Genomic DNA, 27,054 nt, shown 5'->3' on the forward strand with positions numbered 1-27,054 from the left:
GGTTTCCATACTTTGGAAAGCTAAGAACGTATAGTAGTGAAAACTTCGATTTTATCCAGCGTGATGTACGGTTGAGTGTGTTCATGAGAACAGTTCGTAGCATTGAGGAGAAAAAACAGGCGTGCTTTGGATTTGTGATGTGGAACTGATGTTATATAATATTCTAAGAATGATTGCGTATATATAAAAGCATAGATATATATAGAGGTTCCATAAAATGTTGTTTCGTTGGTGTGAATAAAGATAATTGATCAGCAGCAGAGGAATGCAGTATCCGTCACTGGCTGCTGCACTTTTATTTCTGCTCTCTTTTTCATTCTGACACGGTGATTTATGTGCTTCTTCACTTTCCGCCTCTGCTCTGAGGTCAAACACACACACAGAGCCCTCTCTGTACCTCTGCTAAGTATTACCAATGTGAGAAAAACACTCACTGCCCGGCACGGGGGTGTTTCCTTTTGCCCTCCGGTCCCTTTTGCTCTTTAGCGTGATGAGGGATTAGACCCCAGTGCTGCTCGTTTAACAGAAACCGTAGCTAATAGTACTGTCAAGTGAAAATTATATTCCTAATAAACCCTTCATTCCTCCCTGTGATGTGGCTAGAGGTGTGGTTATGGTAGGGATATTTAGTCTGTGGTGAGTTTGACAGGTTTAAGTTATGCGTTTTTCTAATGTGTTGCATGCATTCCCTTAGGCTGCAGTGTGTTGAGCTCTCTGTGCCGCTGTAGAGAAAGAGAGCTAGCAGAGGGTCCAGCTCTAGGAGTACAAAGCTTGAGCTGATCCTTGGATCTGAAGTTGTCCTCTGGGAGCTGCGCGGGCACAAGTGGAGACCAGAGGCCTGTCAGGATCTCTGTCTATTCTCTGATAGTTCAACACCCTGCTTAATAATGGATGTTGCTTTCCTGAAATAATGCTTCTTGCTGATCTAATGCACATTAGGATCCTTTTAACCTAATGCAACCTGTCAGGCCTCAGCCACGACACTGTGCCGCTGACTCCACAGAGCAGACTGATGTGTTTGCTGTGGCTTCATTGTTTAGTTACAGTAGATGACTGTTGATAGTTAACTTTTTTGGTTTGCTCTCCTCTCTGGATTTTGTGTTAGTCTGTGGGATTATTAATGTCTAAATGTATAGTCTTTTCTATCATCAAAGCTTTATATTTCTCCAGTTAATTTGTTTATTTTTCTTTTCTGATGAAACTGTCATTACTGAAAAAATATTTTCTATCTAGGTCACGCCAGACATTCATTACTAAGTAGTCTGGTATGATTTGATGCAGTCACTTCGTTTTAATCTGCCTTCATAGGAACAGCTGATGCAGTCAAAAGAGGTCATTGTTTTCATCGCTCTGTTACTTAATCATCAAGCACAAATGCCCTCAGATCACAACATGTGAGATATCTTAAATTGATCTTTTTATTTGTCCTGTGATAAACAGGCAAAGATTTTGCCAAGTAAATCATGTGAACAACACTCAACACTGATACTGTTTACTGCAAGACGTTGAGCTGACGTCAGTGTTATTAAGAGCACATTGTAGCTGTGAATCCTCCTCCACTGTACTGGGAATTTGAACTGTGCAACCAGTGTCTAAAACAGCTTTAAATAGTATATTTACCTCCATTGTGTGATGTATTACCCATTAAAACTGGAGGTGGGGCTGGACAAAACACAGTGAGAGTCAGAATCATCATCCAAAAATGTGGGACGATTTTAGGGGATTTTGTAATTAGTGCTGCATGAGGTGACCTTGATAGAACAGGTATCCATGCTTTCTTGTAATGTAATGGGTTATATGTCATGTAACGTAAAAGCCACGTATAACTCATGGGAATCATCTACAACTACTTTAGGTCACCACTTCCTTTCTCAGGACGCCAAGTTTTTCCATGACATTAAAGTGCCCATTTCATGGAATCTTTAATTCTTCCAACGTACACTTACATGCACATATGTACACCTTACACAGGAAAGAATTAGATTTTTATCAGGGTTTTTATTTTCAAATGGGAGATTGTATAAAAACACTGAAGGGCATCTCATACTGACAGTGTATGGCGTTTGTTAATACAGTCACAATTATTGTTTTTATGCAAGCTCACAGTGGCATCAAGACTCATGTGACTTGTGATCTAACGTGAAACTAAACGACACCGTGCGGGCTCTTTCAGACCATTTGTAACACTGGTGCTTTAACGGGGGGTTATTTTAGATTATTATAAGATTTTGGTGCAGATCCTTCGGTATCGAACGCACACTCACATTCACAAACTCCCTCCAGTACACAAGGGCCGCAAATAGATATCTTGTCGTCAAGATCAATAAATGATTTTGCGTTTCATGATTACCACTTCGAGTGTCCACCAAAAAAGGAGAGTCCTGCTGCTGAGTACTTCATCCCGTGAGTCAGTGGATAAAAAGCTTTCAGTGTTTGTGTGTGTATCTGCGATCTATCTTTAGCCATGATATGCCAGCAGCAAGCAACGTACATCTCATACTTATGAAGCTATGTCATGGGACCCCTCTCTCTCTCCCTCTCTCTCTCTCCGACTTTCTCTACCATCATGATCAGCATTATACAAAAATATGGTCCCTGTTGGCCTTTCCCATACTTCCAAAGCAGCTTGTGTTATTTTACTTTTGACTCACAGAGGGGCTGATATGGAGAGCATTTTGTTGTCCGGGACGTGGGAAAGAGGATGGAGGGGGCGTTTGTACCACTATGGGAGTAGGCAGGAGGAAATGGCCCAGAGATTTTTACACACACACACACACACACACACACACACACACACACACACACACACACACACACACACACACACACACACACACACACACACACACACACACACACACACACACACACACACACACACACACACACACACACACACAAATGCAAGTAGGCATAGATTTGCGAGATTGTGAGAGTAATTGAACAATATTTTTTTAATATCCTGGGAGCCGTGGCTTTGGACATGGGAAGATGGCCGCAACCCACATGAAGTCAGAAGTCATGTATCAACACATTTAGTGTGTGTGTGTGTGTGTGTGTGTGTGTGTGTGTGTGTGTGTGTGTGTGTGTGTGTGTGTGTGTGTGTGTGTGTGTGGGCATATCAAAATAGCTGAGTGTTGAAACGAAAGAGGAGTAGATTGTGTTGCCAAGTAGTTATCAAAGGCGGGGGGAACATAGTGAACTCTCCTTGGAGTGTAACTGCTGAGGGAAGACCAAAGAGGTGCTTATCAAAGAGAGATTAGCCTCAGGTCAGTGAACCTGTGCTGCTCCTCGCAGCTTCATAGCTATGGTGTGAGACCACGCACAGATTATTTTGAGGCCAGTCCAGCTCTCTTCAAGCAGTCCAAGGGTCTTAATTAGGGTCTTAATTGAGTGTACAGTGCAGCGAAATGGAAAAACCTGGAATGCTTGTGAGCTTATCGATTCCTTTTATCAATGTTTTTCTGACTGTTGCACAATGCAAAACTCAAACGCGCGCGTCTACGCTGCTGGAAGCTTGCAACAAGAAGGAGTCATGGTGGAGACAAAGAAACAGTCCAAACCGTGGTGGTATAATAACATTAGCACTGTGCAGGCTTAGATTATTTCTTTGACTAAGAAAACCTAAATAAAGAAGAAAGCTGTGAAAAATATTCTCTTCATTAATCTACACTGTGTTCAGACTCAGTGATAATGAAACAGTTGTATTGACGCTGAAAAGAATCAGAGCAATAAGCAGAATTGATACAGGTATTGGTATCAATAAAATATAATCAATTCCCCTCCCTCCCAATAACATTAATATTATAATTATTATTGCTATAACAGAGCCATATTTATTATTTGTTCTCCCTGTGCTTTTCCTGCTGTGACAATTCAATTATGTGCCGTGGAAAAACATTCTGGACGTGAGTCATTTGGGGACAATAAAGGACAAAGAGTGCCTACAGAATCTCACACTTTGCTTCAGTCATTGTAGCAAGTAAACAAAGAAGTATGCAATACATTTAATGACACGCAGCAGCAGCCCTGGGCTTTCCTCACCGTTTCGTTAGTTCATTCCCCATAAAATGTATCAATTGTTCAAACTTCAGTCAATTTACACGTAGGGGGCATGAGGTTTCGGAGCCTCTGACCTAAATTATTAGATTCCAGCTCTAAATTGGCATCCAGAGAAAATACAGTAATGTTTTTTAAAATAACAGTTCAGTAGGTCATGTGGGGGTTAAGTGATGATTAGACTCCTTGAAGTCACTCCACCGAGCTGAGAAATAATCCGGCACATAACTCAAACAAAACCACAGATTAGCTCAGTTTTGACACTTTGGTTTGTGTCCAGATTTAAACAAATGAGGCATGACGTGTTAATTAGGGCACTTTAGATGTGCTGGTTGTTTCGCCCTGTATTCAGTAGTATGTATGCTAAGCTGAGCTAATCAACTCTTGGCTTTAGTTTCATATTTATCATACAGACATGAGAGTGGCATTGATTTTCTCTTCTGTCGACAAGCAAGCAAGTAAGTGCATTTCCCAAAATACTGAACTATTCCTGTAACATTAAACGGGTTATGTTGTGAGAGATCACAAACAAAATGACCTTACAGAGACCCATAGAAAACTTTACTGCCTTACTGTTGTAACAGTTGTAAGTTGGCAGAGCCCCCCCCCCCCCGAAGGATGGACTGGAGTCTGTCATGCTGAGAACCAAGCCAGGTCTGATCTGTCCAACAGGTGGTCTGTTGAAATGGAATATGGCGTCAGATCACTGGGAGAAATCAGAGAGGGATGTGACTCCCTCCCTATCTCCCCTGTTGTGTGGTCCGCTCTGATCCTCTCCACTGTATTTACATTCCCTGTATCCTTCGTCTCATCTGCCTTTTGGAAATCGTTAATTCTGATGGCATGTTGAGTGGATACTGCCAGCATTGGGCTCCAGCACCCTGGGGATCAGTGAGTGAGTGAGCGTGTGTTTGTGTTAGGGAAAGTGTCTGGCAGGTCACTGTGACAAGTTGACCTTGTTTTTCTCTCAGGCATCGTGGGAATGTGCAGTTTGGTTGCTGCAGCTGCCACTGTCCATCTCATTGTCTCTGCACACAGCAGTTAAAACATCACCTGAACCCCACACAGGCTCCATGCAGAGGGGCGCTTCCAACTGTGTACCATGTATTTGTATTAATCAGACTGTCAGTCTGATAAACCATGAAGCTGCCCTGTGGAGTTTCCCTGTAAACAAACAAAAGTTATGTTTAGAACAAAACAGGGACCCACTTGTAAAAACTTTGCTTTACATTAGGGGAGGGACTCAGAGTGACTCAAGAAACGTTACTATCACGATGCGTTGCCCACGACAACGATGGTATCACAATAAAACGGTTAAGCAGAACTTCATTACACATATAAGACAATCATCTAAGATAAATCACGGTATCATAAACCAAAAAAAATACCCCTAAAAAGATAAAAGGCAGGAATTAAGTGTTTATTCACTGCATTGTGGCGTCCATGTGTGCCATCATGCAGATCTAAAATTGTAAAAAAAACTTGTATATAATATAATTTACATAATACGAAAAAAACTACTACAATACAAATTTCTCTCTTATCTTTAAAGTTGCAGTTGGCAAGATATTTCTGATCCTATTCACTGAAACCGACACTATGCTCCGATAGAACAACGTAAATCAGCCGGTTTGAAAAAAAAAAAAAAAGGAAAGTAAATGAGTAACGGCAAGTAAGAGACGGCCACGTTAATAGAAATCTGTGCACACGCACTGACGAGCACAAGCTCAATGAGAGGGAGCTCTGTGGTAGTGGGGGATGGGCGTGAGAGTTGTAAACATTCGAAAAGTCACATCGATCTGCCAGACTTGCCGACTGCAGCTTTTATTAATATAGATATTTGGTGCCAGTGTATTGGTAACGTATTGTAAGAGGAAGTAATATGAGGCGTTGCCGTATCAATATTTTGTCGCACCCACTACTCCACAGTGCTACTAGTTGTCAAAAATGATACCTTCATTTTGAGAAAAGTGGAACCAGTATCTGTTTGATGTTTTGTTTAATAACAGACTTGAATGTTGTTGTTCGCATTTAATTTCCCTTGAATAATCATTTCATAACTCACAATATATGTGAAAGGTGTGTTGCATAGATGTGCTTACCGTGTACATTAAATATTAAACTACATCTGGTTTATTAATCTCCACTCATCCTGTCTTGATCCCTGCACACCTCAAACTCCTGTAATTCCTCGGCTGCTATTTCTGCTCGGAGCTGTTGGCCAGAGTGTGCAGCCAACATTGTGGGAATGGAGCCATCCACCAAGGCCAAGTGCGCAGCAGCAAGACTAGATTTAGAAAGGCCTCCTCTTGATGTAACCTTAATAAGGTCACTAAACTCCTTATTAATAATGCACGTGAACAGTTTAAAAAGCAGCATGCATGTTTATGAAAAAACCCAGTAAAACATGCTTTGGTCAAAGAGCCCAGTGTCAAAGAAGAAAGATCCCTAACGAGCACTGTCGTGCACCGTAGATCAAAGACATTACGACCTCTCTGCAGAATTACAGCTGACAGGATAATGGCTGCAAATATCATGTGTATTTATTGGCCTCTGCTGTTTCATTATTTGATTTGAGAGACGCATTCATGGCATTATAAACCCTGCTGCATGTTGAGTTTATGGAGAAATGTGTCTGCTGTGTCTGGAGCTTTGTAGGGGATTCATGAGTCCTTTTTGTTCTGAGTGTCTGATTAAAGCCAAGATGTAGGTGTGTGTGTGTGTGTGTGTGTTTGTGTGTGTGTGTGTGTGTTTGTGTGTGTGTGTGTGTGTGTGTGTGTGTGTGTGTGTGTGTGTGTGTGTGTGTGTGTGTGTGTGTGTGTGTGTGTGTGTGTGTGTGTGTGTGTGTGTGTGTGTGTGTGTGTGTGTGTGTGTCTTGTGTGTGTGTGTGTCTTGTGTGTGTGTGTGTGTCTTGGGTGTGTGACAAGGCCTTTTAGTGTATACGTTTTCAAAAGTTTCTCATAACATTCCTTTGCCTATTTAGCCAAGCCGAGTTGACCCAAACTAAGTGGGGCTACTGTTCTGGCAATGGGTCTCTGAAGGGGGGGACAAGAACTTGGCTGCATCTGTCCATCCCTCAAATATGTCTATGAAGATTCTCAGTTTTCCAGGAGATAGGGTCTCCTTTTTCTCCGTCAGTGTCAGGCTTTCATTCACATGGACAACTAAGTGCCGTCTTGTTGACTTGAACTGTCATTTTCCCCTTCACTCGCTTTGAATTTCGAAAAGAAGAACACATTTCTTATAGCCTAATTAATAAATAATATGTATTCTGTATATCTGCTTCCAGATACAGATAAAAGAACACTCCAGTATTTAACTACCATACAGTTTAGGGACATATTTACGAATAAGAAAGCATAAAACATTTGTCAAAATGAATTCAGAAAAGGCTGAAATATCCTCACTAAAGCTTCCTAAAATCCCCAGATGCAACACGATATCATCTTTTGTTGGATCCTCTTTGCCCGGTAAATGACCCACCAGTTTGTAACCCAGGCATTCCACAAGATGAGATCACCCTGATGACACCACCAGGGTCATTTCCTCAGACTTAAGAAAATCTCTCCAGTTGCCACCAAAGACATTACACAACTGTTCTTACCACTGAGTGATTCTGCCCATGACGAGTAAACTGATCCTAATGTGTGAAATTGGTAGTGCCTCTATAACGGCTGTAACTTAAACTTGCCCCTTTACATTAAGTGATTAATGTGCCGTATTTGCACTTGCATATTTGATGTAATGTTTCATGCATTATGTATTTGCACATTTTGCACCAGCTGTTTGTGTTGTTTTTTCAATCTCGACAGGATGAATATATATATATATATATATATATATATATATATATATATATATATAATAATCTTTGTCAGTTCTTTTTCTAAAATATTGGTCACAGTTTGGATGAAACATTAAAGGATGTTACCTGATGTAGAAGAAAAAACTAACTTGATTGATAAGGAATATTTAAAAGATAATAATGTGGCATATGCACGGCCATAACTGCTACACTGCCAGTTAGAATTATAATCGTCTTATGATCAACTTGTTATTAATATCGTTTAAAAATGACGGGTCTGTGCAGGATGTCTGGTGTTGCGTTAGTGACGGTTCTCTCTGACCAATCAGTTGTCTGCATTGTTTTAACTTCACCTTCTAGTATGAGCTCGGCTCGATTGGAACCTCAGCTGGGGTGGTTCAAAAAACTAAACAAAACAAAAACCTACTATCCACAACTTTTGCCAATAAAAAAGCAAAAAAGAGCGAGTTGAGCCGTACCACGCAGTGTGAAAGACGGCATTACACTTCACACCTTGCAGCTTGTCAGGAGGAATAAAAGTGGAAGGTCAGGGAGTACTAGTTTGTCTCTTTCTATATTTCTCTTCACGCCACTCTGAGTGAGTGTTGTTATCTTTAGCTTGATAACATTTCCTTCTCCCTGCAAGATACTGTAAGTGTGCCATTGAGGGATCAGTGTGATAAATGTCAGAGGCCACAGCAACAGTCAGAGAACCAAACACCCTCTTGATTTCTCCTCCTGCCTCAACAGGTTTTTTCTTCATTTATCCTTTCTCGCGTTTCTTTTATCTGTTTTCTCATGTTAACTCTGCATTCTATTTACTCTCTTTAGCCTTATTTACATTTGTATGAATAACTGCCTGACTGAAACCCTGTTTTTCCCAGGCCCCCTCTCTCTGTCTCACCCTGTCCTGAAGTAGGGCTGCTATTTCTGGTGCCAGTCGGGTCAGTGCACTGTAATTCTGCTGTATCATGTAAGCAAACAAGCTTGATAGGCCGTTGTTATTCTTAGATGTGACAGGGCTGGAAACATGTTCCCGAGCTGTCGCTTCATTTTACCAGCATGTTTTGAGGGGGTCCAAAATAATATACGCTGTGCCACGCAATGCATGCTGTGTTTCAGTAATGAACTTCCAGAAAGGGATTTTTATAATAACATTATAATTGAATACAATATGGCTCTTGTTCTTCTTTTAAGATGATTATATGCTTCCACGTGTTGTCTGTGTATTTCTGCCTATATGTTCTCAGCAGTGCTATCACCTGACAGGATGAGCCGGAGAAAGATGGCAAGCAATTAAAACTGATATAAATCATGACAAATCACAAAAACACACACACAAAGACGCACACACACACACACACACACACACACACACACACACACACACACACACACACACACACACACACACACAGACGATATGATGTCTCAATATCTGTCCCCCATTTTTAATTTAATATTCATACTCCTCTCATGTCTTGGTCGAGTGGAGCCACGGCCTTTACTTTGGAGGACATGCCAGAAGTAAATCAAACATGAATTAGAGTCTAAGCAGGAGAATCCTCGCTATGTAAATATTAATACAGAACCTTAAAAACTAACCTTGTGATAGAAGAAACAGATTATGTAAGGACTCTGTAATTCAAACAAAACTGTGTGCTCTCTCTTCCAGATTAATGGATTGTGGACGACATAGTTCCTTTTAAAGAGAGCAGAAAGGCTGTTGGTGAATCACTAAAAAATAAAGTGGTTGGAAACTAGTGAATGAAACACAGCAGAGTAGAATGTGTGTCATGTGCTCTGAGACGCTTGCAAACCATGCAATAATGTGTTTAGTGCTGTCAAGTCTCAAGTTCAGGTCAGTAGTTAGATACAGCTCATAGTGTGTGTGTTTGTGTGTGTGTGTCCCAGATCCCGTTGCACATCTAATGGGCTCGTCCCACCTCAAGACTCCCAGAAAGACAGGTTGAAAGATCTCTGTGTGTGTGTGTGTGTGTGTGTGTGTGTGTTTCTGCTTACCCTTGACTTAAGTGATCTGTATGCTGCTGCTTTGATCAGACCCCCCAGATTTGAGGAAGTGCTTTCTTAATGTTTCTCTTCTCCACGGACAGCAGCGCTCAAAGGAATCTGTTTGTCCATCCCTATAAAAGATATCATGAAAGCTAGTAGACAGGTTGACCTGAAATTTGTTAAGGATATTAATTTATTCTGGTGACCAGCTGGCGTTTTTTCCAGCCTAGTATTTTCCACTTTTCCACTAGAAAATATTGAAACTAATCTACACATTCTTGTGATATTTATTTAGTACAATCATGGTCCCCAGAGGATGAAATGTCATTTTACACATTCACTTTCCTATCACCACACCCTCAGGTCACTCCCATGACATTTGCTTAGCATTTCCATGCTGCAGATGAACCACGTCACTTATCTTCCCTGTTGCACCACCCACTTTAGTGTCTTCTTGATTCTGTCAAGCATTTTTTTTGCATCAGCAAATATGATTTTGAAGAAAATGAATGCTATGTAGTGTGCACTTTTTCGTCACATAATGAGGAAACATAGTTCGCACTGATACTGAATTGATGCTTAAAGTACCGGTGAAATACTCACTGACAACATATTTTTGTTTTCCTATTACAATACAATATCTGCTTGTAGTGAATAAAGTATGACAAAGATTGTTTATGGTTATGTTTAAGCAAAGACCAGACATGGTTACTGTGTTAATGTTTAACTGCAACCACATCTTTCTTGGAGCTTTACAAATCAAATTTATTTAGTACTCTGTTTTATGCCCCCTTTGTCTTTATTTGACTCCCCTGCAACAACAGGAGGCAGCATGTTTTGTTGTAATACTCATATTACAAAATACTTAGTAAGCAATGTATTTAAAATTACAGTTTGGCACAGGAGATAAAGGGTGGAGAGCATAAACTTGTAATGGTCATATACAAATATTTTTTTTTTACCATGTTCTGCACCTGCACCACCATTCCACCCAGTTAGATTAACGTCAAAAAGAGTCCAGGTTGAAAAAATATGGCTTTAATGCTAGTTAATGCACTGAAGGTGCACGTCCTCTCCTCTCCCTCACTGATAACCATCTGTGCTCTGGTCCAGCTGCCAGAGCCGGCAGAGAGAGGAGAGGTCGACTGCAGTCTGTCAGCTAAACCCTTTGTGGTTAGAAAGTCCAAACAGATTCCAGCCTTTGAACAACCACATGCCACATTTCATCCGTCTACTGTACCTGCCGCCTGTCAGACGGAGGCATATGTTTAAAATAGACGGTCACCTGACAATAGTTTCCTGCTTTTAGGAGGCTTTTTTTGTACACGCTCTTGTAGTGAGAGAGGACGAAATGAAGACATTTTATAGCTCTGGAAGGAAGTTTTGTTATCGTCGTTCTCCAAAGACAGAAACTGATTGTGTATCCTGACCAAAGGCTTTGACTTCATTGTAGACACAACAATGTCTTCGATAGGACCCCTCCCCCCCCGAGATGATAACGGCTTTGTAAGATTTCCTCTTATCTGTGCACACTATTGAATACAATCGGCTCTCTTTTGTGGGATGAGCTGCGTTTTAGGGGCTGAACCGAGACGTTTATTTCTGTGGGATCACCTGCAGCCCTTTGAAACTCAATTATCAGCGCTGACACATTAATTAAGATGTATATGTGCATGTGTGTGTATGCGTGTGTGCAGCCCAGATTTAATTCATAAATCAAAGCAAAAATGTCCCTTTTAACTGCAACGTTTCTCTGGTATATCTCTGGGAATATAAACAGCGCTGTTCTTGTGAGGGTTTTCCTCTTTCCAGGGTGTTGGTAATCCTTTTATTATGCATTCTTGTGAAGTGGAGGCTTCATTTTTTTCTTCTTTTTTTAATGCTTTTACTGACTGAAACATTTTTAAAAGAACAGTTAAACTTTTTGGGCTTTTTACGTCCTTGTTCGTTGAGTTCCATGAGGAGGTCGAAGCCACTCATGTCTGCAACAAACCATCCAACAACAGCGCTGCCAGAATCATCACCCTCACCAAGTACTCTGATTACACCTGTCGTCATGTAACTTCACTGGCTTCCTGTTTAACGGCGCATACATTACAAACTTCTGTTAACATTTAAAGCTTCCCCAAAACCACGCCCTCCCATATCTCTCTAATATGCTACACCCTTATATCCCACCCTGTTCACTCCCTTCCTCATCTGCCCATGAATTGATAGAGGAAATAGTTATATATAGATATATTATCCATTGTTTATTTCTTATAGTTCAGAATGATACATTTATTAACTCGATCTCCTCTCCTCTCTTTCACACTCTACATGTGTTGTCTCAGGGTCAAAAGCACCCTTAGAATATTGTTTGGTGAGGGGAGCTCATAAAACTGATGCCCAGCTTCGTGACGTGCTGCTGTCTGAGGGGATGCTCAGATTTATTCTGTCACACTGATTTAGAGGTATTATCAAATGAGCGCGGACTCCAATATCTACTCTCTCGTCATCGAGAGAGGATCGATGTGAGGCCTTGGAGCGCCAGCCGCTCTGATTGATGCACCGTGGAGATAAATGCTGGTCAAATTACTAATGAGATCTGACTGAGATTCCTATGAGCAAACAGACTCCAGCATTCAGACGGGAAGGGGGAAGAGTTTTTAGAAACATTTGCTCTGATGCAAACTAAAAATCTGAATTTGCCACTCTGATTCCTACTTCTCACTGTAGGTAAGTCCTTAGGTAGGGGGATGGGATGCTGCGAGTGAGTCAGCGTTGTGCTTCCATTGCTAATGGCCAGGAAATGTCTATGTTGGAGAGACTAATTGGATTTCTTTAACAGGAAAGCATCCGTCCAGCTCCATTAGCCGGTGGTAAACAGCAACACACAGCAGAGGGAGAGGCAGGTGGGAGAGAAAAGGGGATTTGGGATGTGGATGGAGGGAGGAAAAGAAGAAGGAGGCATGTTTATTGTTGATGCAGGTCAAGGAGCAGTCTGAGGTTTAGTCTGGAGGAGGAATCACTAAATGTTTGTGCAGATGATGGAGTTAAATGCCAGGAGTGAAGCAGGGACGTCTGCTGGGTGATCAGCTCATTTGTAACCCTTGTGTTATGCTAATTCACTTAAAGCTGTAGCCTGCAGTTTATCTTCTGCATGGTTGAGCAAAAATTCCATAATAATCTTTCAGCATAAGCCAGTCCCCTTAATTGGTAGAAGTATCACCATTAGAAAACGCTTTTATCGGACCTGAAACCAGTGAGTGCATTTCTTGTAAATTGAACTCTACTAGATATTTTTCAGAGTTGTTTGCTGAATCTCTCGGCCTTCTTCAGTAGATGTGGTGGCAGAAGTGTGGACCTTTGGTCACATGATGACAACTCAACTATCTCCACGACATCTAAGCAAACTTGATTTGTTGAGGAAGACCATGAGGCACGGTAGAAAGCGTCATCCTGGAAATCTGGATGTAAACTTTTTATGATAAAACAATTTTTAGACTTTTTTTCTGGTTTATTGGACTTTTTTATTTCTGGAATATGAGACTAAACGGAGTCCTGGTGTGTTTTATTGTGAATTGTTTGCTTCTTGAATGTGTATTCTTCTGAGCAGCCCTCGAAATAAACTACGAGAAAAGCGACATTCAGCAACACAATGAACAGGCGATCAGGAAAGTCTAAATCAAACCTGGCAGCCTTGTTACCTCCAGGCTACAGCTCTCATTGGCATCCCGTAGACCCACTGACGCATTGCGATGTAAACTGTAATTGAGGGTCCCTCCTATAGACTAGTAGGATGGCGAGAGACCCTGGAAGGGGAAAACCACTCGTTCCTCAGAGGCAGATCATGGAGGAACAGTGGAGCTACTATGCAGCCTGTAAATTGAGCCTTTCTTCCTGTGAGAGGGTTACATGGTGGAATGCAGCACATTAATGTGGACATGGGTGGGCTCCTCATTCCTGTCATAGCATCTCTCTCTTCCCTTTGACCCTCTGTGACTTTCTTCTCTCTTCTCTCTTCCTCCATGTCTCCTCTTAAGTTTATGTCAAACAGGGTGTAGATGGAGAAGTTTGTTTCTTCAACATGATTCAGATTCTCGCAAGATAATCACAGCTATTAACCTTGATGTTCTGTCGTATCACAATCTCGTCTTTACTGGTTTTTGGTTTAGGTCAATATTAGCTTAATGCCAGTATATTACTATTGGCACGCATTTGGTGTAATAATAATAATAAGACATTTCAGAACAGAAGAGTTTGAGACCACAGAGTTTCTTCCAGAGACAACTTTAAGGAATCCTTATCAGAAGTGTTTGTGTATGCTGTACCCTTTAACAGATCAGTAATGGCATATACGGTATATAAAGAGCCCCAAAAAGTAATTGAACAATCGATTAGTTGTCAACTATTAAATTAACGGCCAGATTCCAGCTTCTTAAATGTGAATATTTTCTGGTTTCTCTCCTTTTCTTTCTTTTCTTACCACTATGACAGTAACTGAATACCTTTGAGTTGTGGACAAAACAAGATATTTTGGGCGTCATCTTGGGCTTTGGGAAACACTGACCAACATTTTTCAACCATTTTCTGAAACTTTATAGACCAAACTAATCTCTGAATCAAGAAAATTCGTTAGTTGCTGCCCTACAAATACATAACTGCAATTTTCCCATTGCACTTTCAACATCGTGTTAATTTGAGGTTTGACTGGCATTTTGGAAATTTCTAAATCTCACTTACTAAAACTCCCTTTGACATGATTTTTGACTGAAAAAGGGAATGGCTAATTATAGTTGAAAATAAAGTAAGAACTACTTGAGAAAAAGGAGTAAGAGTGCACATATTCTCTTTCTTGTTGGTGCAAATATGAGCTTGATGGTGATAAAAGGACTAAAACATGTTAAACAGACATAATTAGCAACAACCATATCTTCTTTTTTCAGCGTGGGCTGATGTGGTGGTGAACATGGAGGACAGAGTGGAGGTGTTCAGGGGAGAAACGGCTCAGATCACCTGCATGTTCGAATCGGCAGAAGGCGTTGACGGAACAATCATACAGTGGTTCTACGTGAGTTTCATTGATCCTGATGCATGCGTTCACAGATAGGTGTGATGTGTCCATGTGTGCAACGTTTCATGTGTTTGTACTCCGAACTCTAGGTGACATGGACGGGTGAGAAGCAGAAAATCTACTACCAGGACACTAACATGAAGGTTGTAGACCAAGGCACACGGTTCATAGACCGGATCAGTGTGAATGGCACCGGAGCCACCGGAGCGATAGTGTTGACTATCAGCGACGTGCAGCTGGAAGACGAAGTGGAATTTATCTGTTTCATCAAAGCAAATGGGACTGGGGAGGGACGCACAAAGCTGAAGGTGTTTGGTAAGATTCAGCAACACCGGATTTAAATCGATGAATAGATATCATATCATACAATAAGTTGTGGTTAGTTTGCTCGCTTCAGCTACTTGTGTGCCCAAGCTTTTCAACTCCTTCTACTGCTTTATTCTCACAACTTCACCTAGAAACTCCATTTAGGCTTTGAACCTGTTTCTACCCTTCGCACTTAATCATATTGGCTCAGCTTTTTTTTTACAACTCACATAGTTTTTCCGTAATCACAATTAAATGAGGTAATCACAATTAAATGAGGCTCATTTCACACCCTCTGACCTCAAAACTTGAGCTTTAGCTCCACTCAAAAGGATCCTAAGGGCGCACTCACACTGTCCTTCCACACCGCGCCCCGGGCTTTAGGGTACTTGTCCCCCCCTCCCTCTCCCCCTGCTTGCCAGCAGGTTTGTACTCACACTGCCTGGGCCTCGGCCAATGCTTCTTGCCTGCCTATACGTCATCACGTCGTATTGAGTCGCTTTGTTTACAAATCTTTCCACAGACCTCGGAGTTTTTGTGCGTCTTGTCGACAGTTTTTGAATATTTTCATCCGACCAAATCTGCAGTTAACACTCCACCTCCGCATCACACCAACGTGAACTTTTCGCTGCCATTGTTGTTGTTGTTAAATGTCCGCGCATGGTCCGTCCTTCTATTTTCTATGTCCGAAATGGCGCACGTCAGAACCGCCGTAGGCTTCAGGCTCGCGCTCGTACACGTGCGCATGCTCATGCTTGTACATGTGCAAACGGGCTCTACTAAAGCCGTGGACGGCCCGCTGTCCGCAGTTATGTGCGGAGTGGGTGCACTCACACTGGTCAAACACACTAGGCTTTAGCTGTACAACCGGCTTTGGCCCGGTGCGGAAGGACAGTGTGAGTGCACCCTAAGACTCTTTTTACTCCCACATTTTCCACACTTCATGCATAATTTAAGCATCACAATATTCAAAAACTCATCCACCCACCCCATCAATTTTCTGACATTTAAACTTCTTTCATCCTGTACTGTAAAGCTGTAGTCGGTAACTAAGAAATATATATATTTTTTCATATTTGCTCAAACTGTCAGTATATCCTAATGATCTGTGAAACATATTGTAGCTCTACCTCCACCTTCTGCTTTCTGTTTGCTCCTGATGGCATCTGTTAGATTTGACAGCCAATCAGGGCTAAGGAGTCTCTGACGCAGTGTAAATGACTGCTCGTGAACTCTGGTCAAACTGGGAATCAAGGCAAAAAACGAATCATGATTTGGTCATTGTATTGGATATTTCATTTTTTTTTTTAAACACCTCAACTAATTCAAATCCATTCAGTCAGTAAAAATACTTCAAACCCTGTCACTGCTTCCAGTGACACTAATGCAACATGCTAAGACCCTGAAACAGTTTCAAACTGTTCAAAACTACACATGATCAGCTGCCTTGGACTGAGAATTTCTTTAGAAAATGTAGCCTTTTCTAGTTCTTGATTCAGTTCTTATTTTCTGTGCAGAAACACCAGCCCGTCCCACCATTGAGGGTGTGCAAACAGGGATTTCAGTCAACGAAGACAGCCCATCTAAGGTAAACAAGCTTTCAATCATGAACACCAGAGTATAAAAATATCAGACTGCGATATAATTCTTGGAATTTGATCTTCTCCTTCCCCCCTCTCCCACAGATTGGGACCTGTGAGGTCAAAAATGGCTACCCTAAGCCGAACATCACGTGGTACCGAAACAACGCGCCCTTACGCGGTCCTCCGGACGGTGAGACCGATTGACATCAACATCTGCAACGCACTTCTACACTGTTTCAGTCAGTGCTTAATATGATTTCATGTGCTTAAATCCCTTTACTTCCCTCTTCATGCAAATGTGTTTGTGTCTTCCAGTGGTGGATGTGGTGTTCAGAATCACGACTGAATCCAGTGGCCTGTTGTCAGTTAGGAGCGAGCTGAGCATGAAGGTGATGAAGGAGGACAAAGATGATCTGTTCTACTGTGAGATCACCTACTTAGTTCCCGGAGGGTTAAGGATGACTGAGACCAACCCTATCAACATCACTGTATACTGTGAGTATAACAGCAGTATCATGGAGCACTATGAGACCACATAACTAGTTTCTTTTCAATGAGAGACGATCACAATTTAAATAGTAACTGCCCCATATTGACCACTGGTGGGATACACTATATCTCAAACTATGTGACACCAGAATATTACACCCATATGTGATACCACATGCGTTAATATTTTTGTTATTAAAGCCTCTGCATACCTGGCTGCTTTGATCCCATTCAGCCACAAGATCATGAGTAAAGTTAGGTACTGAATTTGGGTGATATATTTCCATAGACTGTATAAAAATGGACATAGCCTCTACGTCTGAGTCCGTTCTCTCAACTTGATCCAATGGTCCTGGCCTATGGGAGTCGCCATCTTGTCAGACTTTGACTCCTCATTTCCTCTGACCCAAAAAGGATATTGATGTGACGTTGGGGGAAGGGGGGTACGTCCATCTGGCTGACGTTTACCTCCGAGGAGAGGTGAGGGTCACTCAAGAGGCTGTGCCCCTAATTATTCATAAACTTTAACCTCCAATGAAATAAAAACTAGCCTGGTATAAAAAAATCGAACCCCCCTCAGTGATGTCATGGAGATATGATCTTAACATACAGACTAGAATGTTTTTTTTGTACCAGGCCTTAAACAGGTTTAATTTTGCTGTGAAAACGGCCTGTTTAACATGGGGGTCAATGAGAAACTGCTCTATTATGAAACCTGCCCCTTGCGGACACTTGACGAACTGCAATTTTTTGCACTTCTTTATTGGATCAGCCAGGAAGTCCCTGTGGTTGGGGCTTGTATATTTCACTTAATTGGAACTAACAGGGCTTATGCTGAATACACATCAAATGGGATGGCAAGGATTAAAAATACAAAAAATTACAATACTTGAATATCCATCAAGTTTGGGTTTAATTATTACATTAAAGGGCGTTAGGCATCCATGTTTGCTTGATTTTTATTAAGCTCAGAAGGATTTAGTAGATTACTGCTTGGATGTTGGTGTGAACGCCATGTACTGAATTGTATTGTTTGTATTGTAAGTGAATTAAAGAACATTGACGTCACCCTTCTATGCCAGAGTCAGAGAAACGCACAGGAGTACAGGTTCTTGTAAGTGGACATTAAAAATAGTTCACTCTTAAATCAGCATATGGCTGCAGTTGTTGTGTAAAGCATTTATTTTGATTTCTGTGTCTCGCTACTGAATACCTCTCCCCATTCAAACATTCTGCCGTTGGTCTTGGGCTTGTGTGAGCCACCTCTGATTAGGAGGGCACTCAGACGTTACAATCCCTCACTGGTTTCCCAGTTGCAGTTGGAGGTTTAGCCAAGTCTGCTGCAGGGACTTTTGCTGATGCACGTAAACCTTCTACAACTAAATATTTAGGTTTGTGGTCCGACCTTGAATTCCTATCTCTGTTTCAGACCCCTCTACGGCTGTAAATGTTTGGGTGGAGTCACCAAAGGGCAAAATCAAGGAAGGGGACACAATCGAGCTTCACTGCCACGGCAACGGGAATATGCCATCCTCAATCTTATCAATCATGCACGGAGAGGTAAGAAAAGCAACACTTTTTTACGCTCGTTCATGCATATGCAAAGCGGCAGACTATCTACCACTGCCTACTTTGTCTGATTACAGTCTTCCCAAAGTTTGACAGTTACGTTTATGTGTTGATCAGATTACTTTGGCTTTTTGTAGGATGATCACCCTTTGGAGAACAATATGTTGATGGTGTATAATGTGACCCGACATAACAGTGGAGTTTACCAATGTACCTCTGTGGACACGGACACCTTTGACGAGATCTCGGGAAATACCACTGTCTTTGTCAACTGTAAGGAATCTGCACTGATATGATTTGTAGTCGTGACAATACATCACATTTTACCAGCAGCACGACTGTACATGCTCAGTTTGATTTTTTTTTTCTCTTTCTCTCTCTCTGCTGTGTGTTCCTAGTCCTTGATCCCGCTTATGTGATGCCTAAAGAAACTATTACGTTCCAGGAAGAGGAGATCGAGCTCACCTGCAACGCCCTCTCTTCTCTCCAGACACAAACAGTCTGGTTTAAGGTCACATACACACACACAAACAGTACAGTGCAGTTACACAAACAACAACATTCTGACTAAAACATATACTAACACCTCAATTAACTAACATGCATTTAGAAAACCTGTCCCCCTACTACTGTGTGTGCAGTCAGGTACTGTGAACATTCAACAGATGCATGTTGGTATCAGACTGCACTATAGTTTTGCTTTTTTAGATGTTTCTTTCAAAGAGTCACTGGCTCATTTTTATGATGTGCACACTCACCTTTAGGTATGGGAGTTCATCCTGCAGACAAACATTTGTGTGGGCAATCAGGAAGTTGTAGAATAGTTGTTGACTAGTTTGTTGTGGTTGGCAGCAGCGGCTTGTCTAAAAGTTTTGGACACTAAAAAAGGGACGATTGAATATTAATTTCTCATTTTTTTATCACAATGACTGGCTGTGTATCAGTTGTAGTAAATGTTGGTGAAAGCTCAGTTTTTTCAGTTAAAAACAGACCTAAAGAAGATTTGCAAAAGGATTATTTGATTTTTTTTCCGTAAAAAGTTTGCAGCCATCTGATACTACTAAAAGGTGTGAAACGTGTTAAATGTGCTATTTGTGTCCTGCTGTGTGTATGTAGAATGGAGCAGAGATTTCAATGGGCCACACTTTGACCCTGAAGGCTACGTATGAGACAGCAGGGACGTACCAGTGTGTGGTGACTGTTCCTGAGATCGAGGGAATGGAAACCACAGAGACGCTTATCGTCTTTGTCCAGGGTAATTCTGGCCACATATAATGTATACTGAATATTCAATTGCTTTTTAGTCTATCACTGTGTTCTTGAAGAAATATCCTAATATAATCTTTATGTTTTTTTTCACGTTTGTGTAGTTTCAGAATTTATTTATTGTTGTCAGTGAAATAGTTTTTAGAAAAAAGCTGTAATTGTGTGTTAGCAGCAGCCGTCTTCAGTAGTTCTAATAGTTATAGGAGTTATAATTTCCTTCTTCTCTCTGCAGGCCCACCACAGATCATAGAGCCGCTCAACACAGAGATGGAGGAGAGTTTTGAGCAGACAGTCGAGCTGAGCTGCACTGTCAGAGGTTACCCTGCACCCAGTGTTATTTGGACCACCCCTGATGGAAAGGTACATCAGAGGGAAGGCTCCCCATTCTTGGATTAGTTACAGCTGCAGCAGAAATGCAAATTTTTATTCAACGATTATTCATATCCTTGCGGGGTGACCATCATTTACAGTAACATCGAGTATAATTACAAAGACAGAGAAGGAAAGTAAAGAAAAACTGAACAACAAAGAGAAGAAGCCACATCATCATAGGAGCAACACAGGCAACACAATTTCTTGATTTAGGAAATAATTTGATAGTTAAATTTAAGATGTAAAAGAAATATACAGTCATGTAAAACCCTTTTCCCTGTGTCAACTGTGTGTTTTTGCGCCAGACCCTCCCAACAACATCCCAAAAGGAGACCGAAAACGGTGTTCAGAGTGTGGTCAGTGTCAAGGTCACCTCTGACATCACCGCTTTCTGCAATGCCTCCAACGTGTTCGGCCATGACGCCGTGACCTTCACCATCACAGCCAGTGAGTCCCTCCTGCTGCCTGTGTTTCCCGTCTGTTCTCTTTGTGTTAATTTGCGTGTATGTCTCCATCTGTTGTCCTCCTCGCGACCACCCCCTTTCCTTCTGTTCTTCCCTTTTATGTCTGTGGCACTTGTTTGTTTATTTTAACTTCATCTGGAGGCCTCAAGCTCCGCCATGTGCTGTAACGTGTTGCCTGTGATTCTGGACTTTTCATTCCGTGGTGTTGTTGTTTCGGACGAGACGCTGTGAAGCTCTGCGGCTGTTAAATGTGCTCCCCTCCTCCCCCCAGTGTGTTAACAGGGAGTGTCCTCCCTTCTGTGCTTTTACCTGTTTTCAGCTACACACACCACCATACCAGCTACCACTACTACTAGTACTACTACTAGTACTACTACTAGTACTACTACTATTTCCTCCACCACAGGTAAGAACACAGTCACTCTGAGTCGAATCAACTACAAAAAGTTCCAAAGATTACTCTTTTAGCAAACGAAATGCATTGAAAATGACTCGAGTCTGAGTGAGTGTGATGCTTCAGCTGTCAGTAAAGGTTATTATCTACATGTTGAGTGTTTAGGCAGTTTACACTATTCCTTTCTTTCATGGTCAGGCTGAGTCAGACAGAAAGAATAAGAGCAGGAGAGGAAAACTTGAAAGCACCTGAAGGCTGCAGTAATTCCCACACAGGCATGACTGAAAGGTCATTACAGCAGTGTGAGAGAACACTGATTAAAACTGTGGTTTCTACAAGGTTTTTATAGTTTCTAATGGGTGATATTACTGTCCTCGATGTGAGGTGCCTTATTGACAAATTTGTTAGTCTCCCTCACTGCTTGTTATTACGTAATTAATCTGTATTTGCTTACATGTGGTCTTTTTAATGAGTTTTACAAATTATGTGAAAATTGAGTTTCTATCCCAGAAAAGTAATAATTTAAATCAAATAAAAAAGGATTGACGTGGTTTATCTTCTGCGTATAGTGTCATGAAGACTGAGTAGGTGTTTTTTATATGACAGTAAGATGGTAATTTGGCAGCCTTTTTTGCAGCCTGGTCCGCATATTCAGACAGACAGAGGTATATTGCCGGCCTGATTTGGCACCGTGAGCAAAATATCGACCACCGTGATGAGATTATGAAATCAGTGGGATGCTGTCCATCACGGCAGAGAAAGCCGTGAATTATCAGATCACGGGCTTACTTCTTCTGACGCATGTGTTGTTCGTCACTGCACGACGAACTTTGCACTTGTTACGCGTCACGTCACATGTTTACGCGTATCCCAGAAAACCGTCTTTATGGAAAGGAGGAATATTACACCTCGGTTTCATGTAGACCGGATGGCAAATTGCAGCATTTGCCTGGCCGCAAATTCAATATAAAAACCCCTATTGTTGCATTCCTGTTAGCATTATGACGTGCAGATACATACACAGTACACAAACACCTATGCATCAGTGTGACTCTAGAAAGCAGCTGACGCTTGAAGTGCACTCAGAGTGAGTCTCCTGACTCCCATTACGGGTGCCGCCCTCTCTCTCTCTCTCTCTATCTCTCTCTCTCTCTCTCTCTCTCTCTCTCTCTCTCTCTCTCTCTCTCTCTCTCTCTCTCGCTCTCGCTCTCGCTCTCTCTCTCTGACATCATGCGAGGAAATTTCCAGCCCCTCAAACTGTTCTAAGTTGTTGTTTCTGGCAAAATGAGATCAAACAGGACTGCCTTGGGAAATGACTGTTGTGCTACTGACCACAGTCGGCCTAGATAAGATTCTCTTAAATTCAACATTTATTGCGGTTAGTCCAGGCCTTTGCTAAAGGTCTAAACTACCTTTATATGTGTGTTTGTGTGTATATGCGTCCGGCCTGCTGATAAGTTATTTATTCATACAGCCACTGATAATTGTGCTCATGTGGTTTTTCTCAGTCAAAGCAGAAACAGCTATCCCACCAAAGAAAATCAAGAAAGGTTTGTATATTACGCTGCTAAAGACTCTCCCTCACTTCTCCATCTCAAAGGCAAAAAGCTTCCCTCTACTTCTCCTCCACCTCCCGCTCTCTGACCTCCATGCATTCATCAGGCCCCTCTCCTGATAAACATCGAACCATCATTGAGTTGTCCAGCTTCACCTCTTCCTTTGCATGTTGTCATGCATAAGCAAACCTCTTCTCCTACACTCCTGAATTACTTTATTTTCTTTAGGTTGCCACGTTTGGGTCACCTGAATGGCGCTAGTGCTGCACTCTTTCTTCACGTGCACCATAAAAATGCTATCTACTGTACCTACACACTGCTGCACAGCCTGCCTGATGCGATCCTGTATCTGCATACTCTCCTGCCGCATACGTCATCTCATTCATAATCCAGTTGCAGCGAGTAAACCCTGTGGTTGTTGTTGTTGTGCTTTTTCTCCACCAGAGGGCAGTGGTGTTATCATTGCAGTCATCATTGTCTGCATCCTGCTGCTGGCCATCTTGGGGAGTGTGCTCTACTTCCTCTACAAAAAGGGCAAGATCTGCGGCCGGTCCGGCAAGCAAGACCTGTAAGTACAAGGAGAGCCACTTGATGTTTGGAGCTGAAGATGTAATGTATTTTTAATTCATTTAGACCCTGTGTAAATTGTAGTGGAATCAAATATTTATTGGGCCATATCAGCCAATGAAAATTGACTTCACAACTCAGCAAACGGATTAGCTTGTGGTGCCAAAATAAGAGGCCAGCGTGGAAGAGGATCAAAACAGGAAGTCAAGTAACAGTTTTTATATTCATGCAGACTTATCTGTCTTGAATTGATTATAATGTTTGCATACTTATTTCCCAATATATAAATAAAAGTAAAAGTGGAAAGCAAAATTAAATGTCTGTCATAACGCACATCACATCTGGAGACGATGTTTTATAAAGTGTGTACAGTATATTCATCTAGAAACGTTGTTTTTGCTTTCTTGCTTTCTTTCAACAAAGAGCCATTTAAGATTATAACAGTTCAAACAATTATACAGTTCAAATCAAGTTAATTCCATAATATTTTCCTTGTAGAGGTGAAGGTACCGAAATTAATGGTGAGTGGTTTACCACCATGCAAACTCCGTTTTAGATGTCACCAGATCAACTTCTGAAACCATATTAATGTTCTGACAGGTGCAAACTAAGATGTTTCACCTGATGTCAGACATTTACAGTATGTGCTGTGGGTTTCAGGAGAGTGGCCTTTAATTAAGCTTTACAGTAAAAATGCATATACAGGAACAAAACTGCAAAAAAACCCCAACTCTGACTTGGATAGGTTTGTAATTTTAAATGACATTATTTAAAATAATTACAGTATAGTGATGATGAACCCACAGATGATTATCACCAGTTCTGGTTCCTCTGAAGTTTCTTTGTATCTTTTGCTGTGCTCAATGTTCAAAAGCACTAAAAGCCCTGTCTGTTCATCACTAAACAGCGGACATACACAGAAAGCAACTAAATGGTGAACACAGTGAAGTATTTAGCAGCTAAAGAGGCGTGAATGTCCTTCAGCTAGTTGTTTGAGACCAAAAATAAAGCTAAAAGGAGAGTATTTCATCAGGTGGACACACCCTCGACTCCCAATGAATCTTTATGTTGCTCTGTATGTGTAAGATGTGTAAATAAGCAACTGTTTTCTATCAAGTTCACCACATCAACTTAAGAGGTGCTGCCACAGGTGTGTTGGTGTTGTGTTCGCAGCTCTTTTCCACTGCCCTAAATGGCCAAAGAGTCCAAAACAAGAGCAATGAATGAATCAGCTTTACGTTTGGAAAGAAGAACAGTGTTCTGACTTCAATGGTTCTTTTCTATTGGTCTTGCAGCACCAAAGAGAAGTCCAGCAAAGATAACATAGTGGTGGAGATGAAGAGCGACAGCACCGAGGATGCTGTGCTCCTCGGGGTCAACGGAGAAAAGTTGCCTCCCAACGACCAGGTAGATATCTACTGTTAAACTGAGCGCGTTTTAGCCTAAGATGATGCTGTTTTTGTTACGCCATCAACACATTTACAAACCTTCCACCCCACCTCTCGCCCTCTTTCTCTCTCTGTGTTTTCCCTTTTGAGTGAAGAGCGGCGAGTACCTGGATGTACAGAAGTGAGGAGGCGACTGCAGACAATCAACAGCTGCTCCTGTTCTTTCCTCTCAGGCTCAGACCGGCTGATGCCTTCAAGCTTCCACCACAGCTTCTCCTCCCAGAGTTATGTCATGGAAAAGCTCAGTTGTCTGTCGGTTAATATCATGATGCACAACTGAGACTGAACGATTGAAATCTGCAGCTTTTGCTTACTGTCCTTTTACATCCAGCACATTTCTGTAGGAATGAGCTTTAGCGAGAGTGATTTGAGGGGCGCTCCATGACGTAACTCTGCGTATAAATCTCCCACCTTCAAAACCAAGGACTATCCTTAGCCTATAGTTCTCATTACCACGCACCATGTATACTGCTGATTGTCCGTAGAACAATAATTTGAGCACAACGTTGACCAGGGACTGTTTTTATACCCGACTGCGCATCACCTCAGGCAAAGTAATCACTGAAGAGCAGCCTGACACAGCTCTTTATCAAGTGTACATATTATAATCTATGTATATATTTCTTTATTTAAAATAACATGTTAGAAAAAAAACAACAACCAAAAATACATGACCAGATAGTGTTTTACTTTCTTTGGGTGCTCTTTATGGAGAGCAACAACAGCTTAGGTAGATGTCTTGTTTTTATTTGAAATATGTTTTTGTCTGTGTTTCCTGTTTTGCTTAAGTCTGTACACTGAAATCTTTGGGGATGCAACAATGTGTCCTCCTACACCCAGTTACAGCCTCACCAAAGTTTTTATCTTTAGCTCTGAAACCAAACTTTAAGGTCGTTTAATCTCACACCATTAGCATTTTTAGTTGTTCCATCTCTAAGGCTCGTCTTTGCACTCCCCAGTTTGTGTAAATAAAAGAAGATATTTTTGAAAAGACGGTGGATTTCATCTGTTCAGCATGACATAGAAAGGTTAACATTATTGTATGTTGCTTTCCTTTATGGTTTCATTCATTCACAGTCTAGTTTTTGATGTGTTCAGTGTGTGTTCGAGTTAAAGCATTGCCAACGGCCAGGTTAAAAAAAGTTACAGATGCCTTTTAAATTCAGTCAGATTCTGTGGAAATATCAGAATTTCTGTTGTTAGTTATGTATCTATTTAATGTTCAGTGCACTGATTTTGTTGTGGTTATTCTTCCTGCAGATGTTTCTCCAATGTGAAACAGTGGTTTTCTTTAATGTGACTGTACGTGAATGAAACATATTTTTGTAGTTTGTTATTATTTCTTTTTTAAGAGGAAGGACGAGGGTAGAACAGAGATTTGGTCCATGGTTAATATGGTTCACAGCATGAAGTTGCCCTCCTCATAAAGAAATGACACTCTTCTGTTTAATGAATTAATGAATTAATGAATTAATTAATGTTTTGACTGAAACTTGAAATAATCTGTTGGATCCCAGGGACACAGAACCCCCTTTAGACATGAGTACATGACTACTGAGGAGGGGGGGGATGACTGACTCCACATATGCAAATTAAGTTGGGAGACAATCAAGATGCACAGTAATGAGCAGTATCATCCATACTTACCCCTCCTACCCTCAGTTAGTCTGTTTTGTTCTGCTGTTTTTAAGAACTACCACTGTTACATGATTTTGGATGTTTGAAAATGTCTGTAAAATGCCCTTTAATGCCTTTGAGTTGTGAAATGTAAAATGAAAGTCATTAATGACATTCAAACCAATTTACCGACAAAGTCATTGTTTGTAGTTTTTGAAAATTATACCAAATAAAGTTTGACTGTTAAATGAAAAGAAGCGCTTAAAGTGTTTAAGTCAGATGATGAGTTAACTAGTAAACAATGATGTTAAAGTGCAGGCTGCTAATTTTTAACAAAACAAAGATATTTTAATATCATAGTAAGTTCCCCAGAATGCACCTGTGCAATGTTAAATTCAAATATTAAGTTTCTGGTATTAAATAAGTAATGAATGAACATCAACTTGGGTTTAAATGAAGCGGTTCTCTCATAGAAATATCTGTTTTTCCT

At 41.2% G+C, this 27,054-nt stretch overlaps 1 protein-coding gene across 3 annotated transcripts in view; it reads left to right on the top strand.

Annotated features, from left to right (window-relative positions):
• Window positions 1-26,812, top strand: part of mcamb (melanoma cell adhesion molecule b) — a 38,281-nt gene extending 11,469 nt beyond the window's left edge. The window contains exons 2-17 of one of the 3 annotated variants that reach the window (XM_083914055.1): window positions 14,806-14,930; window positions 15,023-15,248; window positions 16,757-16,827; window positions 16,925-17,012; window positions 17,138-17,317; window positions 18,741-18,871; window positions 19,018-19,153; window positions 19,279-19,391; window positions 19,997-20,135; window positions 20,379-20,506; window positions 20,824-20,965; window positions 21,302-21,388; window positions 22,885-22,926; window positions 23,377-23,500; window positions 24,795-24,906; window positions 25,043-26,812. In XM_083914055.1, the coding sequence (XP_083770181.1) occupies window positions 14,806-14,930; window positions 15,023-15,248; window positions 16,757-16,827; window positions 16,925-17,012; window positions 17,138-17,317; window positions 18,741-18,871; window positions 19,018-19,153; window positions 19,279-19,391; window positions 19,997-20,135; window positions 20,379-20,506; window positions 20,824-20,965; window positions 21,302-21,388; window positions 22,885-22,926; window positions 23,377-23,500; window positions 24,795-24,906; window positions 25,043-25,072 (1,874 nt within the window). In that variant the 3' untranslated portion in view covers window positions 25,073-26,812. Of the gene's footprint in view, window positions 1-14,805; window positions 14,931-15,022; window positions 15,249-16,756; window positions 16,828-16,924; window positions 17,013-17,137; window positions 17,318-18,740; window positions 18,872-19,017; window positions 19,154-19,278; window positions 19,392-19,996; window positions 20,136-20,378; window positions 20,507-20,823; window positions 20,966-21,301; window positions 21,389-22,884; window positions 22,927-23,376; window positions 23,501-24,794; window positions 24,907-25,037 lie in introns of all 3 variants that reach the window. The other 2 variants (XM_083914056.1, XM_083914057.1) reach the window with 2 other exon arrangements.
• Window positions 26,813-27,054: the final 242 nt, after the last annotated feature.

The sequence above is a fragment of the Echiichthys vipera genome (genome assembly GCF_963691815.1).
Source record: "Echiichthys vipera genome assembly, chromosome: 5".
NCBI lineage: Eukaryota > Metazoa > Chordata > Actinopteri > Perciformes > Trachinidae > Echiichthys > Echiichthys vipera.